Source organism: Cynocephalus volans, chromosome 1 (assembly GCF_027409185.1).
Source record: "Cynocephalus volans isolate mCynVol1 chromosome 1, mCynVol1.pri, whole genome shotgun sequence".
In the NCBI taxonomy this organism is placed as follows: domain Eukaryota; kingdom Metazoa; phylum Chordata; class Mammalia; order Dermoptera; family Cynocephalidae; genus Cynocephalus; species Cynocephalus volans.
In genome coordinates, this window is record NC_084460.1 from 48,135,891 (window position 1) to 48,159,010 (window position 23,120).

General features: G+C 39.5%; 1 protein-coding gene across 6 annotated transcripts in view; it reads right to left on the minus strand.

The window, feature by feature from the left end:
• The window catches only part of BCAS1 (brain enriched myelin associated protein 1), a 95,941-nt gene that overhangs the window by 61,416 nt on the left and 11,405 nt on the right, over nt 1-23,120 (minus strand). For all 6 annotated transcript variants that reach the window (XM_063075764.1, XM_063075740.1, XM_063075758.1 and 3 more), the window contains exon 3: nt 11,666-12,237. In XM_063075764.1, coding sequence (XP_062931834.1) covers nt 11,666-12,237 — 572 coding nt within the window. The remainder of the gene's footprint in view (nt 1-11,665; nt 12,238-23,120) is intronic.

Below are 23,120 nucleotides of genomic sequence, written 5' to 3' on the forward strand. Positions count from 1 at the left end.
ATAAAATCCAAATGGATAAAAATACTAGAAGAAAACATGAAAAGGTTTCATAATTTGGGGTTGAGAAGGCTTTTTGTATCTATGACTCGAAATCCAGAAGTCATGAAAAGAAAGATTGAAAAGCCTAAAAATTCAAATGTTTACAAAAACATCCATTTAGCAGGCTGGGTGAAGAAGACACCCATGTATTGCTGATGGGGGTGTAAACTAAATTAATCCTTGTGGAGTCCAGCTTGACATTATCTGCCAAAAATTTTAAAAAGGATAAATTCTTTTACTCAGCAATTCCACTTCTAAGAGTTGATTCTAAACTAAATTTACACCTGTGTGAAATGACAAACCTACAAGATCATTCATTGCAGCGAGGTTAATAAAAAAAGTTTAGAAACCAGCCAAAGGTCATTAATAGGGTCCTGGTTAGATAAATCATGGTACTTCTATTCAATGGAATACTCTGCAGGCATTACAAATGAGAAAGCTCTCTATGTACAGATATAGAAAGTATTTTTAACTGAAAAATGTGTTTCCATTTGTGTAAAGAAGAAGGAATAAGAAATTATGCTTTATGTGCTTTTATATTCCCAAGAAAACCCTAGACATTAAAAAATACAAACAGGGGGCCAACCCCGTGGCTCACTCGGGAGAGTGCGGCGCTGGGAGTGCAGCAGCACTCCGGCCGCGGGTTCGGATCCTATATAGGGATGGCCGGTGCACTCACTGGCTGAGCGCAGTGCGGCAACACCAAGCCAAGGGTTGCGATCCCCTTACCAGTCACAAAAAAAAAAAAAAAAAAAAAAAAACCAGTAACTATCTACTGGGGTAGTGCTGGTGGACAAGTACACTATTTTATAATTGTTTTGAGCCAGGTGAATGTATTACCTATTAAAATTAAGATTAAAATAAAATGTACATGACTATTTAAAAATTTTCAAAGTTATCTAAAAGACCTAACTAAACACAGTTGGGAGGAGGATCCAGCCTTTAGGCTTCCCACTTGTGACCTATGCATTAAATGTGTTATTTGTAAAATAATCTTTGACCTTGACTACAATTATGCCTTTGCTATTCTCATCAGGCCTCTGGGTCATTCTCAGCAAACAGAAATTTTCGACAGAAGCAGAAACATTCTCCAGAAAATACCTGGCAACTTCGTTTAAGCAAACAGGTGTTCGTGGTGTTAGCTTGTTTTTCATATCTGTGTAAGAAGCTTATATGTATTTTTTTCTTTCTGTTCGCTTCAAAGGGCAAACAGACAGGAACACTAGTTAAGTGATCACAATTTATCAAGTTGAAAAATAATGTTGTCTTATAATCTGATTGTCTAAAATAAAGCTCATATGGAACTTCTGGCCATTTCTTTCAATTATAAATTGTCAATTGGATTTCAGTCTCCTTTAAGCAAGGTCTACATTGTCAAAATAAAAATATAAAGTAAGGCAAGATGATTGAGGCTAAAAAAGCCTTGTCTGGAACTATTTGTGATGACTCTACCTTATCTAGATTTCCTCACTGTGCGTCACTGGTTTCATTTTGAATCATCATTCCAAGAATCAGTGCCTCAGGTACAGCTTAACACAGGAAAATTTGTCTGAAAAATGTTGAATGGTAACAAAAACCCCTTATCCAATCCATTCCATCTGTTAGAAATCTGAGCCCCATGCTGCCTGGGATAAAAGAGAGAGCTCTGTTTCATCTCCCCCTGGGATGTCACGACAGCACAAAGGGCTCCCTTTGTTAGGCAGCAACGGTCTCAGCGTAAAGTCTTCACATTGCTTCAGCACCGTCACCTGTATAGCCATTGTCAGATTCAGGAAGAAAAAATGGGTTTGGTTAATTCTTGAAAATGAAATTGATCCTCCAACTTGCCTAGAAAGGAAAGCAAATTCATAAACAAGCAGGAAGGAATGCTAAGAGCAAATAATAACATTTTGTGGAAATTCAATATTTTCTAAGCAGACTATGAATTTTTTAACTTTGTTTTACTACAAAATCTCAAAGCCACCTAAGGAGGACGGTCAATAAATATATGTCAACACAGGTAGTTTTGTACTTTTATTTTTCCCACTATTGCTACCCAATTCACGTGAACTGACAAAAATACATTCTCATCTTTTAAGCTTATGGCAAAAACAAGGAAAGAACACAAATAGCCCAACCACAGGAAATGCCAATCATGAAAGGGCTTTGAAAACTGCTCACCTATGACAAACTTCTCTTTCCAATCTGGAGATTACTGCACATTAGCTATAAGTGTATGTCAAAAGGTCAGGGTTATTTCTGACTAAGGAATTATCACATAAACTCTGGATTACACAGTTTGGGAAATATCGTGAGAGAAAAATAACCTCTTATTGAAGCTGCTGTTACTAGCAACCTGTCTCAGTTTCTAACTAATACAGCTCAGGATGCCTCAGCCTCATGAAACAGTCTAGTGGAGGAATCAGGAAATTAACCTTGACTTTGGTATTTTCTTACTTTTACTTAGACGAGAGTTCTCTATGCTCCTTTCATAAAAAAGACAAAATATAGACAAATTAAAAAATTTAAAAATACATCCATTATTCAATTACTGAAAGACAACTGCTATTAACAATTGGCAATTTTTAATTCCACACTCCTCTTTGGGTGGAAGAGGGTATATGTGGACAAGGCAGGCAGAAATCATTTTAACCCAAAAGGAATTATTCTGCATACTTTTGTGAAACATGCTCTTCTCATTTAACATATATAAAAAATTATATTTTGACTGTCTTCACACGGCAAATTCTATGTCATCCTTGTTTATGGCTTACAGTGTAAAGGTGTACCATAATCAATATAAAAGCCCTCCTATTGGATCTTCTCAACTTTTCTCTTACACACAATGCTGGCCTTTTTTATTTTTTAGGGCTTGTAGATAAAATATTGCTAGTTTTCTCAAAAAATTCTTAAATATGCAATTGCTCATTCGAAAATCATGACTGTTTAAGACTTTACAATTGCATACTGCCAAAGTGCCTGGTTAAAACAAGCTTCCTAGCGCTCCAGGTAGTTGACTGAGAAATTATCAGAGACTTTAGAGGGAAATAAAATAGTATGAAAATATGAAAACATGCAGTCTAGATTTTCATTGTCCTGTGGCATGTTTCCTAAGATAGGGATTTAAGATGGACAACGGAGCTAAAAATTTTCCACTTATCCATTTTTCCTCTTTTTTGGTGGAAGAGAAAGACGATATTGTTAATTTGAGCTGCTTATACTGATTGAACCTAACTGGGTTGGACCAATTATCCTGTATGACGCTCCTTACTGTAAATTATAACATCACCACCTGTTTTACTACTCTGTAGACAAAACCTCAGTATAGCAAAAAGCTCATCTCATACCTTGGCAGCAGAAGTCTAACCCAGGGCCTTTACATGGTAGATCCTCATTAATTCATAGTCATTGACTGATGTGGAGATGTTATATTTGCAAGATTAAATAAACCAGTTGTTTGTTGTAGTCACAGGTGGAGAGTGAAAAGAAATCTATCAAAGAAAGCAATTCACATTTGCTTTGTATAAGTAAGGGTTTTCCATTTTCTCTCTCAGCAACTCCTTGCCTTGAGGTGTAAGTGAATTTGTCATCTTGATTTCTAATGGCAGGTGAAATGTGGATAGAGAATTAAGCAATAACATGCTCATCTTGCTTCTTTTTCTATTTTTTTTTTTTTTGGCAGCAGTGTTTGCTTTGGGATATTCCCGAGGACGCATGAGTTGGCATAGTCTTAAGTAAAGCCCACTTATGTATGATTTAAAATGGAAAAATACATTTGCTGTAGGCATAGTGTGGGTAGAGAGTGATTCCTAAGACAAGTCACGTTGGGCAAAAGGGATTTGGGAAGACTCTTCTGTTCCATGATTAGTTCCTACATGTACAAACTCCAGACTGATAATAACATTTCACATTTATTAGAGGAAAAATACCCAACATTGAAAAAAAAAAAAAACTGTCTCAAAATACAAAAGCTAATAACCTACAGCCTAGAACACATTTGTCATCTGTTTAACAAACACTTTCCAAGAGTGAAAAAACAGTTTTGAATGTTGCCAAAATTAGGCTGCAGACTTTCTAAGAATTGTTGGCCTGTGCAAAGAAAAAAAAAAGTCACATCCATTTTCCTGAATTGTTAGATTAGACCGAACTCTTTCCTGTTTTTGCCCCACCCAATTTTAGTCATCCCTCTTCTCTCTATTTTCTATCTCTAAACTCTGTTTATTTCATTCAGAGGTCTTTTTAAACCCTGGAACTGTTTGCTTGTTTATTTAATTTCTTTTTTTATTATTGTCTCTTCACCAGAATGAAAGCTCCCAGGAGCTGCACTGTTCCATTCACCCTGGAGCCTAAAATTCCTGGCACAAAGAAAGCACTTACATGTTCTTTGCATGAATAAATGAAAACATTCCCCTCCTATGTATGGTCTAACACCTGCTGGCTGGTTGACTCTCAGGCTGGAATTACAGTCTAGTAACCAGATGGTCACCTAAGTAGCTTCAAATTGTGATACATGCTATGAAGGAAGTAATGTGGTCTGTGATGGATATATTTGACTTGACTCTCAACTCTACCACAGGAAAAATAACCATGCAAGTGTTATTATGAAGAACTATTCACATGGTTCCACTGTTAGGAACCTATAGGGAGGGGTAGGGACTTGGGTAAACCGGAGGGTGAAATCCCCATCTCAAGGAGCAGTTACAACTTATACCCATCTGAGAATACAGGATGAAACTTTCCATTTCCCAGAAGTTTCTGAAATATGGGATTGTATTAAAATACCATAGTTTTATTGTCAATTTAAAAATATAATCAATTAATTAAAATATGATTTAAAACACTGTATAGGTCAAATGAAACATATCTGTGGCTAGATGCATTCTACAGGTGGCCAGTTTTCAACTTCTGGTTTAAATGTCTAGCTCAGCATTTGCTAGAAGACCTATTCCTTGGAAGGTATACCCTACTTAGATGGCTAATAGCTATGTGCATAATCAAGTTCGAGAAATACTTGGTTAAACAGAGTGAAACAGGCATGCTTGCTGCAGGACTTCTCAGAGCCTTTAGAAGGCTAACGTTCATTGTGAATCTTCAGGAAAAAGTATAAAGCAAGTAGTATTTTCTGAAATTATTTGATGCTGGAGCCCTATTTCTGGGTCCATCTCATTGTCTAAGTACATCCTCAGAACTATGGAAGTCATCTTAAAACCACAAGGGCCATGCCTAGGAACCAAGGCAATACATAGAAGATGCCAGTGAAGAAAGACTAAGCATCCAGGGGCTAACCTCCCCTATCTCTGTGGTTCTTACTAGCCATGAGAAATAGTGCATTCTCCTCTTAACCAAACTGCTATTAATTAGGTGTTTTGCACATGTGTGTTTTTTCTTGCAGCCAAAGTAAAAATGATATACAGCTGTCCCTCAGTGTCCATGGGGGATTGGTTCGGGACCTCCCGCAGATATCAAAATCTGAAGATGCTCAAATCCCTGATATAAAATGGTAAAGAATTTGCTTATAAACTCTGCACATTCTCCTGTATACTTTATATCATGTCAAGATTACTTATAATACCTAATAAAATATGTAATGCTATGTAAATAGCTGTTATACTATATTGTTTAAAGAATAGTGACAAGAAAAGTCTGCACATGTTCAGTGCACATCCAATTTTATTTTTTTCAACCATTTTCTATCTGTGGTTGGTTCAATCTGTGGATGTGGAACCCACGGGTACTGGAGGACTGACTGTATTACTAATCCCTACGTGATAAGTGTATCAATCCCTAATAATAAGTATACTCAAACTCCATCATGCTGGAAGACCATTTGATCTATTTCATAACTCTTTATTTCTAAGTTTCTGAAGATTAAGAAAACATACTGTTTTATTTAGCCTCACTACTACTGATGCCTATATCATCTTCCACCCTCGTAACAATGCCTAGGGCGGGTAGCATCTTCCTTTTGAGGAAGAAAATACAAAATTTTTAAATGAATGAGTGTAATAGCCTTTGGCAAGATGGATCTTGATTCCAGTTCTACTACTAACTAGCTGTGTGGCCTTGGGCAGGTAATTTAATTTCTCTGAGCCCAAGTTTCCTCATCTGTTCAATGGCAATAAAAATATCCACCTTTCTGTGTTGTTTTAAGAACCAAAGCAGATAATGTATGCAAAACACTTACTACACAGCCTAGAAATAACGAATGATTAAAAACTGGGGAAATTATTATTATTTGACTCAGCCATACAGCTATTTAGTGGTAGAGTCTGGACTCACACTCAGGTCACTTGGACTCCTAACATTTCCACATCACTTCTACTGCTGTAAACATTCATATCAAATGTTTCTTAGTGCTGAATGCATCAAAATTATAGTGTTATAGCTGAAGATCTTGCTTACTCCAAAACCTGTATAATTTAAGATGTTTTCTCTTTGCACTGACAAAGTCTTTTGGGTGGGTAACTCTCTTTACTGGTTTATAATTCACTTGGCCTTCTAACACTGCAATTAGGTGATTCTTTTTTTTTTTTTTTTTCATTTTTTGGGGTTAATTTGATACTTCCAATTTTGCACATGCTACCATTTTTGAATTGCATTCCCTCAATTAATATTATTCAGTTTTACACAAGTTGTGACCTTACTGTGCAAGTTTCAAATAATTGGTAAAAAGAGTAATGTTGGGCATTTAAGAGGTGGACAATGCTGGCTTTGCCATTTTTTAGTTGTGTGACTTGAAGTAAGTGACTTTGTTTCTCTAAACCTTTGATTTCTTCATCTGTAAAGTGGTAAAAATATAGGAATTCCCATATAAACTTTAATGGTTTAATGAGAGATTCCCTCAAAGTGATTTCATCATAGAATTTGACTTAACCTACAGTATACAAAAAAATCCTAGAGATTTGTGTTGTCAGAAACCACCATGAGTGAGAACCTCTGCTCAGCTTCATGGGGAACCGGGCACTGAAGGTGAAGCAAACTTTTGACAAATGGAGAAAAAGATCCGGGGGGAACTACTGGGAAGCAGATGACATCTGCACAGGTCATATGTTGGCCATGACTGAAGAAATTTAAGGGAATAGTGGGAAATGCAGTTGGAAAAACAGGCAGAGGAAAGGTTGTCGAGACCCTTAAATGTCAGACAAGGAAACTGAGGCCTGCGGGCATGGATGTTTAAATTTCTATTGTTTCCAAAATAATTTTACAACTTCTGTACCCTTTTCACCCAAGTTAGGACTTGTGCCTTTGGTTATGTATCTCTCAAATTAGATTCGGTTGTGCTATCTCTGTGAGTTTTGGTTGAGGACTATGGAAGGGAAAGGTAAAAAGACTGAAACGTGGAGTAGTAGACAGGAAGAAAACCCATATAACAGCTGGCTTTTCTTTTTATCAAAATGCAATTTCTCTGTGCTTTACACGGCTCATCCCATTTAATTTTCACAAGTTCAAGTAATGTGAAAGTGTGGTAGACACTATTATTGTCTCCAGTTTAAAGATGAGGAAACTGAGGCTCAGAGAGGTTAAGTAGCTTTCCTGAAGTTACACAGCCAGTAGGTGACAGAGGCAGAGTGGAAACCTAGGCTACTTGACTGCAATGCTTCTGTTTAATCCACTCCTTAATATCATGCAGGAAAGGACTTCTGAAGACCTTGATTCTTTAATTCCAGCTCTGCTACTAATGGCAGGATGGAGTTGTCATTAACTGGGCTGGGAATCCTCTGAATTAAACCAGTGGGCATTTTGTTGATCTTGCTGTTACACAGTGAATGAAGAGTCCAGTTTTGTACACATTGAGGCTGAGATGCTCAGGGAACATTCAAGTGGAGATGTAGAAATTCGGATAGACATTCAGAAGAGGAGGCAGCTAGATATTTACATCTGGACTTCAGGGGTACATCTAGGCTAAGATATAAACCTGGGACTTGTCAGCATGTAGCTGTATTTAAACCCTTGGGACTGGGGGAGATCTTCAAGGAAAGGAGTGCAGTTAGAGAAGACGTAGAAGACCTGAACCCTAGGGAACTCCAACACTTGGAAGATAATATCCTGCAGAGGAGATTAAGGAAGAGTGGACGGGGGTGGGAGAACTTGGAATGAGGTGAGGAAGATGTTTCAAGAAGGGCCCTGTTTCGGATTCAACTGAGACCAGATTTAGTAGCACAAGAACTGAGACTTCTCGAATTTGGCAGCTGGGGTGAGGGGTAGGGAAAGGTGCAACATCACAGCGACTTTGATAAGTGTTCGAGAGGAAAGGAGAGGAGGAAGCAAAAACCCTGAGCAGCGGTGTTCGGTGTTCGTATTCAGAGCCTGAGGCAATACAAGAACCAATGCACTCATTACAGAGTCCCTTTACCAGAGATGTCTCTTATTATATTTTATGCTCCTTGAAGGACTAGGAATGTGATTTATCCTTCAAATGCCTGGTACAAAGTTGGTGTTTAAATAACAACTGCAGAATTCAATTAAATTTTTAAAAGAAAATGGACATTCTCCTTAAATCTTATGAAACGTGCATAGCAACACTTTAGCACTTCCACAGCACAAAGATATCCCCAAAAGTACCGTGTTGATAACAGAAATTCAGTGGCGTTTTATTCAACCAATAAAGGTCAAATTTCCATTATGCGATCATTTTTGGGGGGGAAGAATCTTTTAAATGCATATCTTATAGCTCTGGTTCAGTTGTTGAGGGACAGGGAGAATCTCATCCCTGCCAGCACGTTGGTTCGTGTGAATTGCAGCTCAGTGAAACCCTTCAGGCATATAATTTATCTTTTCTTTGGCTTATGTAGTAAATGCTTCATTTATTCATGAATTCTTGCCTTGTTTTAATTATGCTATGCTCTGAATGTAGTTTTCTAAGGCACAAAAATAAGATTGTCATTCTGAAAACACAGAAGATTTGTGTTTCCCCTAGAATGAAATGGTGGTATCTTTATCCCAATTCACAGCTCTGTGGGTTTGTGGCTGGAATTCCAATCTAGCAAGGGGCTTGCAGTGAAAGTGGGGGAAGGGATTGTGGAGTTGGGGAGGGGCAGCTGACACGGCTGAGCCCAAGGCATAATTTACCCAAAGAATTCTCAATCAATACATTGACCTCCATCTATGTATAATGTGGTACTCCCACCAAGAAAGCCATTGATTGAGAAGTTTTATTCATGTTACTTTCTGAGAGAGCTGGATTCTCTCATCATACAGAACAATTGTGCCCCCTGCCCTTCACCATCACCCCCAAATACAGAACTGTGCAGCCGGGGATCAGATGAAAAATTTTAACAATCGGAAGACTGTGTTTTTTTGTTTTGTTAAAAATCCTTGCAGACATATATACACTTTTACAGGCTGAAGGAAAAATGGCTATTTCATAATTTTTCTCTGTTTTATGTGTATATAGTACAGAGTTGACACTCAATATTTCAAATTCCAAGGATACCATCAATAAAAAAGGGAAACTGTAGTGTAACAAAATCAGATGCAGATTTCACTGGTGAATCTGAGGGAACTGATTCATTTATTCAGAAAGGAAGAAGACAAGTTATGATTCTGGGGTCTTCCGAGAGATAACTTCAAACAAAATATCACCCATGGGCTCCCCTATATTAGATACCTGCCGTGTTCCCAACACACACTCCGGTCTTCTGATGCAAATCTCATTTTGGAACTCATTTCCCTCCAATGGAGTTGCTGTCTCCAAGAGTTTTTTGGTTTTTTTTTTCAATAAAGGAAGGTGAGTTAATAAAGCACAACTCAAAAACTTTTCCCCACTTTTTCTTAGACTAGGAACGGATCTAACGTTAGAGGGCTTTTATGGTTAAATACAAGGGTCTGGTATCAGATGCTGAGCTGGTTTACTTAATTAAGATGGGGATTTGGATGAGCAACTAGACATCTGTTCAAAGATGGGTAAAGCACAGCCCTTCATTGTCTTCCCATAAATAACTCAATCTTTTCCTAACTCAGGCAATGATTGCCTTGATGCCCATGCAAAAGAAACACGCGATTATTAAAAAAAAAAATCATGACCTCAGAATGGCTGTAGGAGCCCATGACCAATAATGAGAACTCAACATTACATTCCCTGCTCAGGGAAAAGTAGTAAACAGTTTCTCAAATATTTATGAATATTGATGACCTGTTTGTAGTCCCCAGACTGATGGAATGTTCCCTGGACCAGCTAGGCCAATTCTCCTTGTGTCTGGGCATCCTCCCCAATACTGGCTGCCCAGCAGAGCACCCGGCACCCTGCGTGGCAAACCCCACGAGGGCAGAGACTCTATCTTTTGTCCCCCACTGTGGCCCCTGTGCCTCACCTGTGCCTGGTGCAGGGTCACACTCAGTAAAGAATGGATTCTGGATGCATTTGAAGACTTACTTTTGAACTACACAGAAAGCTATTCAATCAGTTCCTTGAATTGGTGCATTTTGAGAAATGGGCATTTGAAGGGGAATTATTTAAACTTCTAAAAGAAGTTTTGAAAATAAGCTCTTTCAGTCAAAATTTATAGAGCCTCATTATCTTTTCTCAATTTTAACTGTCCGGAGTTTTCAGCTGGTGTCTAACATTCACAATATAGTCTTTGATGCCACCTGGATGTGTTAAAACCACAGATTAATGTGATACTCATTTTCGTTAAGGAAAATAATTTATGTATGGTGCTTAGAAGAGAGCCTGACATATTGTAAAATGTTCAATAAATGACAGCCAGTGTTATTGTTAGCATCTTGGAGGTACATAGTTACATCATTAGTAAGACAAATATATTGATAACAGTGATACACACCAAATCATAAAAAACTGAGCCCATCTAATGTTTTCCTGGGTCTAAACTCAACTAGAGGCACTTAACTTTATTCCCAAGTTTTGAAAAATGTTGTTATTTAAAAGTCCGTTAACCAGGAAACAGATGCCTTAAAAATATATCAACATTTATTTCCTTTACTTGAGGAGTTCTTTTTCTGCCCCCAAATAAACAAGCTTTCTGGTTAAAAGTAAATGCTCTTTATAACGGCAAACAGGGCTTGCCTTTTTTTTTTTTGCTCAGGAAAGAAAGCAACAGAGTCAAATCTAATTTTTACCAAGGTATTATTCTCACTTGATGGAAAATAATTAGTATATAAAAGAGTCTGCCTAGAGCTGTAAAAGCTATCTATTCAAACCCTCATCTTAGTGTAAAAGATAGCAAAAGATCAACCCAGGCTATTAACAATAAGGAGCAAAATGTGTTCCAACTAAATCCTATAACCACACAGTATGTCGAACAAGCTGCTGAGACGAGGCACAGTATTTAAATCTTTTAGGATTCATTTTTATTCCACTAATGCCTTCCCCTGCAGACTCCATTGATCATAAATACGACCTGTCTACCACTGCCTTTGATAAATGGAAGGACGAATTCATCTGTATGTAACTCACCTCCTCTTTTCTTCTACATAAAACAGACACCACAGCTGTTATTGTTTTTCCAACAGATGTGTCTGCCCACAGAAACATCAGGGAGACACCACGCTACAGTGTGCTATTTGTACTGGAGGGGTCAATGGCTTGCTACCTTGTCTGGGGCTCTGTAGGGCAACATCTGTGCAGGGCTCTTACCTCAGAAGTGCCCCCTGAGCATGCATTCAGACGCAAATGGATTTGCTCACTTACCTGCCCTGCGGGGACATCATCAGGCTGCCCTGAGACTCCAGGAATCTCATTGGCCTCCTCTTGAGGTTCTGCACTCTTGGTTTCTTGCGGACTGTCAACTGGTGCCTTTTCCCGTCCCTTGTCCAGTTTGAAGAATTTGTCAAAAAAGCTGGAGTCCTTGGACTTGGAGGGGACTGCTTCTCCTGACTCAGGTGGGAGAGGCGCTGGGGCCCAAGTGGCAGCAAGGGCCTGGTCTTGGGCTGGGCTGGGCACTGAGGTTTTATTGGCAGTGTGCTCTGGTGCAGCTGCTCCCGGAGGCGCCAGGCTCTCACTCGGGGCTTTGTTTGCTGGAGCTGTATGGGAGCTGACATCAAGCCGCACTGATCCAGTGGATGAATCCGTGGCTTGGTCTCCAGTACGTCCTGGTACAGGCCGAGAGAGTGTCAAGAAAAAACGAGATTTAGCAGCTGGTGCCTCTGGTTTGGCCTCTTTGCCAAGACTCTTTCCATTGGCATCTGGAACAGTTCTTATCTCCACTGTCTTGGGGGAAGAAGAGGCCACATTATTCTTCTTGACACTTATTCCCAAATCAACTGTAAACACAAACATAAACAATGGTTATTCAATCAAGCCAGGAAATTCAAGGATTAATAATGGACTCCAAATGTTTTATATACAAAGGCCATAATGCAAACTGGGACTGTCATTTTCCATTTGCTCTGCAAGGCAGGAGCTAGCTATCTAGATGTCTGCTGACCCTGCTCTGCTTGGGAGAGAGGTTGGTAAGGAGCGAAAGCCAACAATTGGAAAGTCACCAGCTGCCAGGCGCTGTAATTCAATGTGAGTCATCATCTTTTATCTTCACAGGGATCCTGTAGAAGATACTTCTATGATTTCAACTGGAAGGCAGTACACTGGTGGAGAGCTTGGGCTCTGGAGCTAGAACAAGGTTTCTCAACCTTCAGGACTATTGATATTTGGGTCCGGATCATTCTTTGTTATGGGGGTTAGTCCTGTGCTAGATTATGGGATGTTTAGCAGCATTCCTCACTAGTATTCACTAGATGCCAGTAGCATCCCCCATTTATGACAACCAAAAATATCTCCAGATATTTTTGCTAAATGTTGCTAAATGAGACAAGATCACTCATGTTTGAGAACCACTGGGCTACAATGTCTACTTGAATCCAAGTTATCTAACTTTCTGTTCCTCCACTTTCTGGTAATAGAACCTACCTCATCATTTTGGTATGAAGATTACATGAGTTAATATTCTTAAAGCACATAGGACAGTATCTCGAATATAGTAAGTAGTCAATAAATGTCATGGACATGAGCTATTATCATTATTCACGAATGAGAAAGCTGATAGCCAGAGAAGTCAATTCACCTTCCCATGGCTGCCCAGTAAGCTGGTAAGTAGAAGAGTCTGGTTTAGGCAGAAATCCGACTCCCAAGTTTGTACTCTATCTTACTGCAAGACTTACTTTAGCACAGACTGTTAAGCGTACTGAAAGATTTTAAAAAGTAATACTCAGAAAGTTTGTTTTGAAGGCCGGAAGAGTAGATGTCCACACAAGAAGGCAAATTAGACCTCAGGCACGTGTGAATGGATACAGGTTCCACCTCCTCCAGAGAGGGGCCCGTGTCCAGCATCCACCTGTTTCCGCTTTGACCTCTGCCTTCACCTAGTTAAGGGACCTTCTTCTCTAGGTCCCTTTTATAAAGCAGCACAATATTCAGAAAAAAAGAATACCAGGAATTTTGAAATCACTCTAAAGATCAAGATTCTCTACTGATAAGCTGTGTGATCTTGGGCAAGTCACTAAAAGCCTTTGAATTTCCTCATTTGTAAATGGGAAGATGAGAAACTCCCTCGCAGGGTTGTTGTAATGCTTAAAGGAGGAAACTCATACAAAGGAGCTGGTACAAGGCCTTTTCTGTCGTAGGTGCTTAATAATGGACAGACACTGTGGTTATGTTTAGGGTTTCTCCTGTGCCTTTGGCAACAGTGCATTTTGCTTGCACTGCATTGGTAGTCAGATACTTCTTCATATCTGCTAGCAGGAAGACAGAGAGAAAGAGAGAGGAAGAACTGAGATTTCTTCGGTCTGTTCAGATTGCTCACTAATATGTAGCGAGAACCACACATCGACGCACACCTGCACACATGCACACACACTCATGTTAGCAATTGTTTGTGCCAAACTCTAGTAGTTCACAGTGTCTATAGTCAGGAATGAACAGGAGATGGGGCCCTGGGTTCTTGTGTAGAAAGGTGCTGCTCCTGGAGCACTGAGGTGCCGGGAAGAACTGGTCACAGCGTGAGCCCCGGGAGGAGCACTGGGGCTTCCTCCTACACCCAGCCCCCGGGAAACCACCCTGCCAGTACATTGCCTACATCCTCTAGCTCTTCTTAACCTTTCTTCTGTGGTCTAGGAATCCACAATGGCGGTAAATAAAGGAGAGCAAGGACAATGAGAAGTGATGAATGGACGTGTCATGGCCCAAGTCAGCAGGGAAGGCAGCTGAAGTGTCAGAGGGAATATAAACGAATTGTGGGGATGGTCCCTGCCAGGAGAAGAGGAAACGGCTGGCAGAAAGGGAGAGACTCAGATTCAAAACAAGGAAGGGCTTTTTAAAATGCCACGAGCATCGACTGGTTTCTTTCAGTCTTTTTCTTCTCTTCCTTACCCCCCAGCTGGGAACCAACAGAGCGCGTGGTAAGTAAGAGTGTTACAGCCAAACAAAACGTCTCTGAAAACAAGAACAAAAACCAAAACAAACTTCCCATGGACAAAGTTTTTCAAAAGGGCCAATATATTGCTTTGAAAAAAATAAATTCCTTACATCCAGGTATCTGGACAAGACTTCCACACATTTAGAGGATATAGCAGATGCAAACAGTCTCTCTCGATATCAGAAAATGGGTAAAGCATTTTTAATAACTTGTAAGAAAGAACTCAGAGTTCTTAAATGGTATACACTTCATGACAACTGAAGCTCTTCTCCCCAAAGTTGGGTGGGTACTAGATGCTAACCTCCCAGGTAGACATGACATAAGCTAGGCTGATAAAAATAAATCCTGTGACTGTTGCTAAACCTATTAGAACAGAGCTGCACTCTTGGTGCTTGGGTTGGCAAACCAATAGAGGCTATATCCAGAGGTGGTGGTGGCCTTGACTGCTGTATGTGAACCAACAAACAGTCGAGAACTGACACAGATGAAAGCAGAGCCAGGAGATCCAGGGAGCAAATGTTCAATGATATCATTTGGACATCTGGATCCACCTGTGCCTGAAGCTGGACTTCAGTGTCACACAAGCCAATAACACCTCCACCTCCATACACTCTTACGCCAGTTTAACTTGAGCATTTACTGAAGTGACTTGGAGAGAATTTCAGGGAATTGGTCAGCACCTGTTTCTCCTGTCAATTAGTAGCAATCAACCCTCCCCTAGGGAAGCTGTTTCCAGGCTCTTCAAGTCTTTCTGGCAGGCATTGGAATGGGAGGGAAGAGGTGAAGAGAATGAAATGTGAGGAAGTGAGTTAAAAGGAATGGGTAGAAAGAAAAACACCCACCAACACTTTGTCTGCTTCAAAAAAGTGAAGGGGAAAAGATCTGCTTAGGGAAAAGAGATTACAGTCAATTGAGACCTTAGATAAATATTAAAAACAGATAAAATAGGTTCTAGAACATACACACACCCACCAATCTGTGTGTGTGAATAGGAAGAAAGGCCACTAGAGTTACAGGTATTAGATTCTTGCAAAGACAGGGGTTGTTTCCACACCTTTCTCACATTATCATAGAAAGAATAAAGTTTCTTCTAGAAGACAGGAACTCAGTTTTAAGTTCCTATGATAAACCTTGACAGAAACCTATTTTAAATCCGGTTTCAATGAAAAGTTTTCTCCTAAAGCAGATGAATAGGTGACATACTAGAGATTTTACTTTTCATCAAAAAAAAAACCATGCAAGCATTTAAGAAAGATGAAAAGAGATCAAGTAAGAATGCACACGGCAGCTCCCAAATATTTGGAAGATAAAGTTGAACCATTTGATTTCTTTAGTGCAGAGAAGATATTTTGGACTGTGTGTGTGCTTTTAAAGAAAGTTATTTTATGTAGACATGCAATTGATAACTTATTTCCAGTAGCATCTGGGTATAACTGTGAAGAACTTGAATTGTGGATCAGAGGGACCTGGGTTTGATTCTTAACCATTCACTTCTTAAATAGGTGACCTGGGCAAGTTAATTCATATCCCTATGCCTCAGTTTTCTTAAAAAATGGGCATAAGAATAACAGTGCCTTCTTCAAAAAGTGACTGTGAGGATTAAATGAAGTATTTCCTATAAAGAACTTAACACAGGCTGGTATACAGTAGGTGTTCAGTAAACAGTAGTTGTTTTTGTTATATTTGTATATTATTACTATAATGACTACTTTATATTCCTAAATATAAGCCATAAGAAAAGGAATTATTCCAATAGTTTAATCTACAAACCCGAATGCTCTGAAGACTTTTAAAAACAATAATATAAAGTAACTTACCCACAGAAATATAAGGATCTGGGCCAGAGAAGTTTCAGGAATGATTAGCATTTTCAAAGCACCAAGTATCCTTAGTCATAACAAGCTGCTTTATCAGAGTTTTAATTATATATTTAAACACAGACATGTTTGTATTACAATATTCAGAACTTCTGAGGGAGGAATATCTTTTGTTTTGTTTCTTTCACGTGCCAAAGCCAAAATTTTTACTTGGTACAACTGTAAAAACAATAGCTAACATTTGCTGAATGCGCCTGCATAATGGTAAATGCTGTATGAAACTGGAATCATTTTATGCAAGTATTACAGCAAATCTACAAGTTACTTTCATCACTCCCATTTTACAGGTTGGGAAACTGAGGCTCAGAGAAGTCAAGTCACTTTTCTAATGTTGTCCAGCTCATGAGTGGTGGAGTCAGGATTTGAACTCAGGTTTCGCTGATTCCAAGGCTTGAACTCCAAAGAACATGTGGCAGCAGAAGAAAGAACAGTAGGAAAAGAGGGAGGCGAAGAGAGGGAAGATGAGCGAAGCAAAGTTTGGTTAATAGAATTAGTGGATTTCCAAGAAAAAAACTATGTCCAAGGGGAAAAAAGCCATGTTATCTCACATCTGGCAAACATTGGTATATGATTTTTTTTGTTTTAACCAAAATTAGATTATGTCATTCCTCTGCATAAAACCACCCAAAGAAGGCCTCACCACAATTAAAATCCAGTCCAAACTCTTTACCACGGTCACTTCCTCTAGAACTTCAGCTCATTGTTTCTGTCGGAAGCCCTTTGCTCCAGTTGTTCTTTCCACCTGGGGATGCTCTCCCCCCAGATCTTTCCATGGCTACCTCCTTCTCATTCAGGCCTCAGGTCAGCTCAGGCTTTTCCTGACCACCCTAGCTGAAGTAACCCCTCCTGCTCACCCCCATGCACTCTCTGGAATCTGCAGAGCATTTGTTGCTCTCTGAAAAGATCTCATTAGTTCCTTCTTTCCTTTTTTCCTCTCCACTAGAATGTAAGCCCCAAGTGGACAGGGACTTGGCGGGTTCACTGAATGATTGCATTTCATGCTTCTTATCTCAGTATTCAAAAGCTGCCTCCCCAGTGCCTCCAGTAGTGCTTAGCAATAGGGTTGTTAGGTAACGCAGGTGGACAGCGAGCACAGAGCCTGGGGTGGCGCCCAGCAGGACCTCAGCAAGCAACCCTGCCTGTAACAGTGGCAGGGGCAGCCTCCTTGTAATAACCATCATGCTGGAGATGGAGTTCTTTTTTTCTGAGCATGCGTTATCCAAATTCTCCTAGTTCTTACCATTAAAGCAGGAAGCAGAGAGTGTCATCATAATTTTATTCATAAAGTGCCCACTTATGCGAATTATTCCCCACTCAAACATCCCTTCCTACTCAACCCTAAGTGTCAATATCCTGAGCTGTCAGGATAAAGGACAAAACAAGCAGACATATAATGCACACTAATTGCAAATATTGTTAAATATACAGGAGATTGTAGTTATGTAAAGTAACATTAGTGAGCTGCTCGGTTTAAACACGTGGCTGTGGTTGGACAGGATCTAGCAAAGTTAAAACAGTTCATCAAAGATGAAGGAAAAGTAGACAGTGACATGACACAGTTAAGTTTTCAAAAGAGAACTATATCTGAATATCAAAAGATTATGATAGGCCCTTGGGAAAACTGATGAAGACCTCAAAAAGTTATGCAAAAATGACCCTTTTATGGTCATGTTGCAAGAGTCAAGTGACACTTCAAACAACTGTGGCTTTCTGTGTTGTGCAAATACATTTGTTGTTTTAAAGGTCTTGAAATCAGGATTCACATGGTGGATACTCATGGCTTGGAAGAAGATGTTAGATTTGAAAATTTCACTGAATGATTGCATTTCATGCTTGTTATCTCAATATTAAAAAAAACCAGGATGTCTTCGCCCAAAATTTTTAGCATAAATCAAGGAATGCGTTTTTGGGGCATCGTGGAAGAATTCTTGACTATCAGCTTGAAACAACATGTCTGGACATTTAGTGATGAAAATGCTGGATTCAAACGGAATGTGGGCCAAAGGTACTGCTAATGCCACGCTCTCGAGAAAGATTTTTTAAAGGCAGCAATGATGATCAGTCACTCCAGGGCAAGACTGTGACAGTGACACTCAAGATTTCTACTCTCCTCTCTATTCACATATTTTCTATCATTTATATGCCACAAAAATCTGGAACACACAAAGTTCATTCAAATGTAAAACCAGCCTTTTCTCCACATGAGCAAATATTGTCACTCAAAGACATCAGATGTTTGATTTGGTCCTTTGTTTTTTTCTTTCTAGATTTGGTAACAATACACATTTAACATATGTTTTCTACCAAAACAATTTCTCTTAACTTTGTCCTTCCCTGTCTGTACCTTTCACCCTTATTGTAAGGTAACTAATATCTGCAACCTGATGTGGCTTATCAAAATTTGTTCCTGAGCACATAAACATGTATGATCATTCTAGATACACATATACAGTGATTGCATTTGTTGTTAGTTTTTTATAGAAACTGAATCATAGTTTTAATTGTTTTTATACATCATAGTTATTTCTTATAGTCAATTTATACAAATGTATCTTATATTTTTCACCAGATTTTTTTTTGGTGGTACAGGAATCAACCCCTGGACCTCAGTGTTATCAGCACCATGCTCTCACCAACTGAGCTAACCAGTAATAGCTGCACAATATTCCTTAGTATGAATGCACCAAAAGATATTTAAGCCACTGTGTGATCGACAGATATTTTGGTAGTTTTCACATTCTTCTTTTCATTTCCACTACAAGCAATGCTGAAACAAACTTCCATGTTCAAAAATCCTAAACTGGTGCTTTATTTCTATAGAACAGAGGTACAGATATAGAAAGGCTGCACCCAAATCAACATGCATTTAACTTTCAAAAAATAGATACTGCCAGATTACTTTCCAAAAAAAGGTTCTAGATTCACATTTCTAACAGCAATGTGATATAGTCTGTTTTCCCCCACCCCAAGGGTGGTAGGGATGTGAACCAGCAAGAACACTGGTTAGATATACAATATTAAGTGCCTTTTAAATGGTGAGCAGCTTACCAGGGAAGGTCATATATCATTCTACTAGTGCCCTCAGCTGTTAGGACACCAAGGGTAAGCTTTGGAGATGCGGGGACAGGTCAAGTTTAAGACACACACAAGGCTGCCAAAGAGCGACTATTAGGAATCGATAAAAGGCCACGAAAAATGATCACATTGTATAATGTTGAATATACTAATTATCCTGATTTGAGCACCACATATTGCACACAAGTACTGATATTCAACTCTGTACCCCACAGATATGTACAATCAACTATGTTTCAATAAAAAATAAAAATGAAAATAAAAACTCATCACCATGAAGATAGAAAAAAAAAAAGCAACTATTATCCGTTCGGGATTCTGGGAATATTAGCCAGGAAACCATGTGAGACAAGTGGCTCAGGGAGAAGGATGCAGAAAAGCAGCCAGATCAAGACAACATTATGTTTTCCAGATACACAGATGGCCGATGAACACATACAAAGATGCTTAACACCATCAGTCATTAGGGAAATGCAGTCAAAACCACAACATGATACCACTTCGTACCCACTAGGACAGCCACAATCAAAAAGATGGATTGTTGCAGAGGATGTGAAGAAATGGAGTCCTCATACGTGCCTGGTGGGAATATAAAATGGTGCAGCTGCTTTGGAAAGCAGTTTAGCAATTCCTCAAAAAGTTAAACACAGAGCTACCACATGACCCAGCCATTCCACTCCTAGACATATCCCCCAGAGAAAGAAAACATGTCCACTCAAAAACTCATACATGAGTGTTCATAGCAGAATTTTCACAGTAGCCAAAAAGTGGAAAAAACCTAGATGTCAATCAACTGATGAATGAATAAACAAAATGTGGTGTATTTATACAATGGAATATTATTCAGCCATAAGAAGACTGCAGTATTGACACACACTACAACGTGGATGAACCTTGAAAACTATGCTAAGTGAGAGAAGCCAGACAAAAGAGGCTACATACTGCATAATTTCATTTATGTGAAATGTCCAGAACAGGTAATTCATAGAGATAGAAAATAGGTTAGTGTTTCCTGTGGCTAGGGAGAGGGGAATAGGGGGTCACTGCTAAAGGGTAGGGTACTTCTTTTGGGGGTGATAAAAATGTTCTGGAATTAGATAGCAGGGATGGTTGCACTACCTTGTGAATATACTTCAAAACACCGAATGGTGCACGTTAAAAGGTGAATTTTATGGTATGTGAATTATATCTCAGTTTTAAAAAAGAGGACACCATACAAACAAACATCATCACAGTGGCAGGATGGGGGTAGGGGAAGAATAACAAGAGTAAACAGTTCACAGAAAAAGGAATCCAGCTGGCTTTTAAGCGTATGAAAAGACGTTCAACCTCATGAGCAGTAAAATAGAAGCAAAATGAAATCACAATGAGACTCAGCTTTTCACCTGTTAAACTGGTAAAAAGGGAGGCATTTGATAACCACAATGGGGAAAGATTGTGGAAAAAAGCAGCCACATATACCAGTGGGAGTGTGATTTGGCAGTCTCTTTGGAGAATAATTTAATACGATCCATTAATATTTAAAATTTCACAAACTCTGTGAGCTCTAATTTCTACTTCTAGAATGTTATTCTATAAATACAGTTGCAGAGGGGCTCAAAGGCACATGTATGGAACTATTGGATGGCTACTGTCATCAGGCAAGACTGGAAATGACCGAAACACATATCAGCAGGGAACTGGTTAAATAAATGATCCTACGTCCATACAGTGAAATGCTCCACAGGCATTAAAATCCTCTAAGACATATAGTAAGTGAAAAAAACTGCATCCAACAGTATGCATAATATGTTCACATTTGTTTTTTAAAAATGGTGTTGGGAGGTAGAGGGAGGAGTTATAAATATACATACTTGGAAATACCTCTGGCCACAAGAAACTGTAAAGAGTATTTGCCTCCCTTCAAGGAAGGAAATTCGGGATGGGGTGGGAAAGCCATCAGAGTTAGGGAGGGAATTTTTTTCCTGTCCTACCTTAATATGTGTATTGTTCAGAATGCTTACTATGTATGTGTACCAAGCCCTACCATATCCCATGTCATTAAAAAAAGTATGAATAATGAAAACAAAAAATAAAAGCAAAGGAGAGGTTTAGAAACCAGAGGCAGGATTAAGGCAGACTGAAGGAACACTTGACCTATTTCCTGTTTGCCCGTGGCTGGCCCATAGTGGTGGGCAGCTCTAACCAATGAGCATGAGGACAGATGGGACTTGCATCCCGGAGTGAGTGGCACGGCCTTGGGGACATCGCGTATTCCAAAGTCTGAGCCACTTTACCCAAGTAGCAATGTGGGCAAATGCTTCTGTTTTCACTCATTATGTTGTTGGCAGGAGCACATTGCTCACGTAAGAATTTTCAAGGCAATAAAATGATCCCACTTCTGTTTTTTTTTTTTTTTAAAGGAAAAGGAACAACTGACTAGGAACACAAAGTAAGATATTAATTTTAGAAACTTCTTATCCAGGTGGAACAGAGACAATCTCCTGTTTCTGAAAAACGATGTGTACTGGTGGATAGATCACGTGTTAGTCTCCTCTAACCATTAGCAGTGAGGACTGAGCAATTATTTTTAACGGGGACTAATGTGATAAATTTGCTAGAAAGGAATTGAAGATGGAGAAAAAAGAGGGCATTTTTATTTCCCCAAAGATCTGTGAAGTTTTAGGCAGGTGGGAAAATCTCATCAGGTGATATGTCAGGGAAGGCCAGTGATCAGGGTAAGCATGAGAATAGACTACTTGTGGTTTTGCCCGCACTCCTTTATTTCAACACATTGACCTTGTGCAGCTGCTAAGTGAGCATCATTATTTCCATTTTACAGATGAGCCTCTGAGAGTACAAATTCCTTGCCACAGTACAGACCTCGTGAGTGGCAGACTGGGAACTACACCAGGTCTGTGAGACTCTCTGCTTGAGCGTACTCATGTTAGTTTCTTATTGCCGCTATAATAAATCACCACAAATTTTGTGCCTTAAAACAACACAGATATATTACCTTACAGCTCTAAAAGTCAGAAGTCAAAAATGGGTCAGCTTCTAGAATCTCCAGGGGAGAATCCATTTCCTCTCCTTTTTCAACATCCAGAGGCCACCTGCATTCCTTGGCTTGGGGCCCCATCCTTCCCCTTCAAGGCCAGCAGCTCAGCATGTTTAAGTCTTTCTCTCTCTGAATCTGCTTCCATGATCACAACATTTTTTCTTACTCCGTCCTCCTGCCTCCCTTATAAAAACCCTTGTGATTGTATTGGACCCACCTAGATTATCCAGGGTAATCTCTCCAGCTCAAAGTTAAGATGTGACCCTTCATCACACCTGCAAAGCCTGCTTTTGCTGTGTAAGATAACATATACACAAGCTCTGGAGATTAGGACGTGGAAATGTGAAGGGAGGAGGCTGTTAGCTATGATACTCTGTGGCCTCATAAGTAGATAAATTCCATTCCCTAGAGGATGCACTCTCAGTGGGGGATGATACTAACCCCAAGGGAGCAAAAATGGGTTGTGGGGAGAGGATGAGAAAAATATTTTCTATGTATCAGAGCACAGATATAACACATACACAGATATTCATCATGTCTCCGATATTACAGTTCACGAACAGGAGTCTCTCAGCTCTTCATACACTATCTTATTTAGTCATGGAAGCCACAGTGTCCTTCCCACTTGCCCACCTCCTCAGCTGTCCACACCCTGCCTCGCCCTGGGCCCCTCCACCTTATCTCAGCTCTTCTTGAATGAGAAGGTGACACCAGGATCTTCCTCAACAACAAATGTGCCTTTTTAAA